This window comes from Otolemur garnettii, unplaced genomic scaffold, assembly GCF_000181295.1.
Source record: "Otolemur garnettii isolate 467f Iridium unplaced genomic scaffold, OtoGar3 scaffold00023, whole genome shotgun sequence".
In the NCBI taxonomy this organism is placed as follows: domain Eukaryota; kingdom Metazoa; phylum Chordata; class Mammalia; order Primates; family Galagidae; genus Otolemur; species Otolemur garnettii.
In genome coordinates this window covers 14,799,145-14,803,002 of record NW_003852418.1, presented here as the reverse complement: position 1 = coordinate 14,803,002, position 3,858 = coordinate 14,799,145, and the positions used below count along the sequence as shown (strand labels likewise).

Here is a 3,858-nt window from a genome sequence, read left to right as displayed (position 1 = left end):
GAGCCGCTGGCTATTTTTTAGAGATGAGGTCTTGCTCTTGCTCAGGCTGGTCTTGAACTCCTAAGCTCAGGCAATCTACCTGCCTCAGCCTCCCAGAGTGCTAGGATTACAGGCATGAGACATTTATGGGTTATTTGTTTCTTATTTAATTCTTGTTTATTTCCTTCCCTAGACTGTTAGCTTTGGGAAAACAGTGACCGGGTCCGTTCATGGGCTGACAGTGCTGCCCCATCCCAGAACAGTGGCTGGAACATCATAGATTCAATTGCGTTATCTGTTGAATGGATGGGTGAAAGGGAGGACATTAGGTGGATGGATGGCAGATAGACGCAGTGAAATATCACTAGTAAATGTCAGATATATTTAGGATAATGTAAATCTTGGAAAACACAGAGAGTCTGAAGGGTCATTACTTAAATTATAAGCAAGGTGGTTAAGCATAAACTTGGAGGAGAAATATGCAAAGTCATACCCAGGACCGAGGGGAATGTGGGTTGAGCCAGGGATGGAGATGAGGATAACCCTGACTGCAGGGAACTGGGGTCAGCCTTCGTGCTACAGTAGAGGTGGGTAGAGAAGAGAAGCTGGCCGAAACCTATTTGATCACTGGCACCTGTCCTATCTCACAGACATCTGTAGCTATTGGTGACCCCTAATTCATCAAGGTAGGCGAGTGCAGTAGCTTTCCGGCCCCAGGTGTAGTCCACAGATCAGCGTCTCTGAGGGACTTGCCAGAAGTGCAGAATCTCAAAGTCAAGGTTAAAGCTTCACGTAACATGTCACATCTGCCTGTCTTCTCTACATCCCCGAGCCTGTGTGTAGAACCTGAATTTGAGAGAGCACTAAAAGCCAAGATTTGAGGCTGCTGGAAACGGGAAGGCCCAGCCAGGGACCCGATAGCTCTTTCCAGCTCCTCAGGAGGAAGGCTCTTTTTTAGTTTGAAGGAAGGGATGAAGGAAGGCAGGATTTATAAAGACTGGTCACCTGTAGTCAATGGAGTGATTTAGGTGGATGCCTTTCCTCCGTGCTCAGCTCCAGCTTGGTGGAGAGGCGTGCACACCTGACCACACTTTGCTCAGTTATTTCCAAACTGATGATGTGTTTGTCCTGCCCAAAGTTCTGCTGAAACTTCTGCCAGGCCACAGTGCTCTGGGTGGTACCAAGTCTGGAGAGAATAGTGGTCCCTGAAGCTTTGAGCTCAGAGCCCCAGGTCCCTTCTTTTTTTTTTTTTTTTTGGCTCTTGGTTTCTTTTTTCAGAGTCCCGTAGGGCGATCTCTACACATCTCCTCATCCATGGAATCCCTGGGCGGGGCAGAGGGGTACATCTAACCCAGTGGTCCTTAACCAGGGCTGGTTTTGTCCCACACGGGAGGTTTGGCAGGCATCTAGTCACAATTATTTGATTGTCACAACGGAGAGCAGATGCTATTGGGAGGTTGTGGGAAGAGGCCAGTGATGTCGCTAGATGTTTTACACACTCAGGACAACCTCCACAACAAAGACGTGTCCAGATGAAGAAGTAAATCAACAGTAAGAATGGTCCCGACGCACAGCACCCTTCACTGTGTCCATCAGTATCAAGGCACACCTGTTACCTGCAGACACCTGCGAGGCACTGAGATGGGACTCAGGGAGCTTACAGACAAATAAATAGATAATGCAATCCCTTCAGAGAGTGAGATGTTTGATGAGAAAATAAATCAGGGTGCTAGAGCTATATCTCATGGTGCCCTTGAACCTGTAAACTTCTGGGGCACACTGAAATTATGTTGATCAAAAAGCAAGAGTGAAAGAAAAGGAATATATTCACTGTGCTTTGAACTTCCTTTGAAAATAATTAATGATCTTTAAACGTATTCACAGCAGACCTAAGATCCTCTCAGGGCACACCCATTGAAAATCACTGAGCTAGGCTTGGTGCCTGTGGCTCAAGCGGCTAAGGCGCCAGCCACATACACCTAAGGTGGCGGGTTCGAATCCCCAGCCCAGGCCTGCCAAACAACAATGACGGCTGCAACCAAAAAATAGCCGGGCGTTGTGGCGGGCGCCTGTGGTCCCAGCTACTTGGGAGGCGGAGGCAGGAGACTCGCTTGAGCCCAGGAGTTGGAGGTTGCTGTGAGCTGTAATGCCACGGCACTCTACCCAGGGGGGACAGCTTGAGGCTCTGTCTCAAAAAAAGAAAAAAAATCACTGAGCTAGATGATAATTAGGGAGGGAAGTGCTAAAGTGAGGTTCAGTTGAGGGGGTTTCTACACCCCAGGTTCTGCTCTAAGTGCATGACAAGTATGCACTTGTTTATCTTGGGAACATCTCTCTGAGATGAGTTTGATCACTCCCACTTTAAAGATGAAGAAACCAAAACATAAAAGCCTGGCACCGTGGCTCACACCAGTAATCCCAGCACTCTGGGGGGCTGAGGCAGGTGGATTGCCTGAGCTCAGGAGTTGGAGACCAGCCTGAGCAAGAGCGAGACCCATCTCTAAAGCTAGCTGGGCATGGTGGCAGGTGCCTGTAGTCCCAGCTACTTGGGAGGCCGAGGCAAGAGAATTGCTTGAGCCCAAGAGTTTGAGGTTGCTGTGAGCTACAACCACCACGGCACTCTACCCTGGGTAACAGAGTAAGACTCTGTCTCAGAATAAAAAAAAAAAGAAAAGCAGCCAAAACCTAAAGAGTTAAATAATTTATTGGGGCCTTTACAAAGAGAGACTATGATATAATTCTGTCATCTACCACTCTGAATAAGATGTATGTATTTAGCACAACCCTGGCATGGAGGGAATGCAACATAAGTGCTGTTGATATTACAGACTCCCCCCCCCCCACAACAGGCTACAACCTCTCTCTGTTTTCCTACAGGGACCAAAGCGGATGTTGGACGCTCAAGTGCAAACGGACCCTGTATCCATCGGACCAGTTGGCAAATCCAAGTAAACAATCACCACAGTTCCCACCAAGTCCTCCTGCCACCAAGATCCTTCCTCCTTACCCCATCCCCTCCCCAAACCTATTCCGTGTATATATTCTTCTGATGCCATCACATGAATTCTGCGTACAAATTAAGCCCAGGCTGTTATATACTGAGGTGTATTATTTATGTCTTTGGTCCAGTCTTTTGGGGTAAATAACTGTAACAGTGATGGAGCAGGTTAACCAGTGAGGTCGGAAGAGTTGCCGATTACCAAGCAGGGAAGGGAAAGTGTGGAGAAATGGATTCGAGTTAAGTTATGAAAAACGTTAGCTACAAGTTGCCGAAGGAAGGCATCTGCTCGAAAGCGTTTAGCTTTGTAGGAAATAAGTGCTCATCCTGTAAGCTTGGAAAAAGGAGACGAAAATCCATGTGTTTAAGTTCACTTTTCAAAGAGGGAGAACCCAGGCTGTGTTGGGTGGTTGCCAATTTCCTGGAATGGAATGTGTGGGGTATGAAAAAAAGGAATGAGTAAGGGTTCTTTTTCAAATAAAGTCCTTGAAATGTCTTGATGAGAGGGAAGAGATTGACTGGAGAGGGCTTAAAATGATTTGGGAAAACAATTGCTCTTAAGGCTCCAGTGACAAAGGGCAAGGATTACAACTTAAAAAAAAAAAAAAAAGCAAACAAATGAAGTTGCAAGTTTATTTTACAACACACGGGGGCGCTAGGGTCTCCATTTTTATCCCGCATCCTGTATCCCTAACAAAGATTTTGTCTCTGCGATCTTACATTATTAATGTTTCTCAGATGGCTGAGGGCTCGCTTCATCTGTTCTGTCTGACACTTGCTTCAAATGCATCTGTAATTTCCTGAGGTTCTCAGGATGTGCTCTGATAAAACCCTCCCCGTAACCTCAGTTAATAAAAATTTACAGAAGATTATTCAAATAC

The 3,858-nt window shown here is 46.5% G+C and overlaps 1 protein-coding gene across 1 annotated transcript in view; it reads left to right on the top strand.

Moving 5' to 3' along the window:
* BCAS1 (breast carcinoma amplified sequence 1) overlaps positions 1-2,931 on the top strand; it is a 92,316-nt gene extending 89,385 nt beyond the window's left edge. Inside the window, exon 12 of the mRNA XM_023512022.1 lies at positions 2,857-2,931. Within this exon, the coding sequence (XP_023367790.1) occupies positions 2,857-2,931 (75 nt within the window). The remainder of the gene's footprint in view (positions 1-2,856) is intronic.
* The last annotated feature ends 927 nt before the right edge of the window (positions 2,932-3,858 follow it).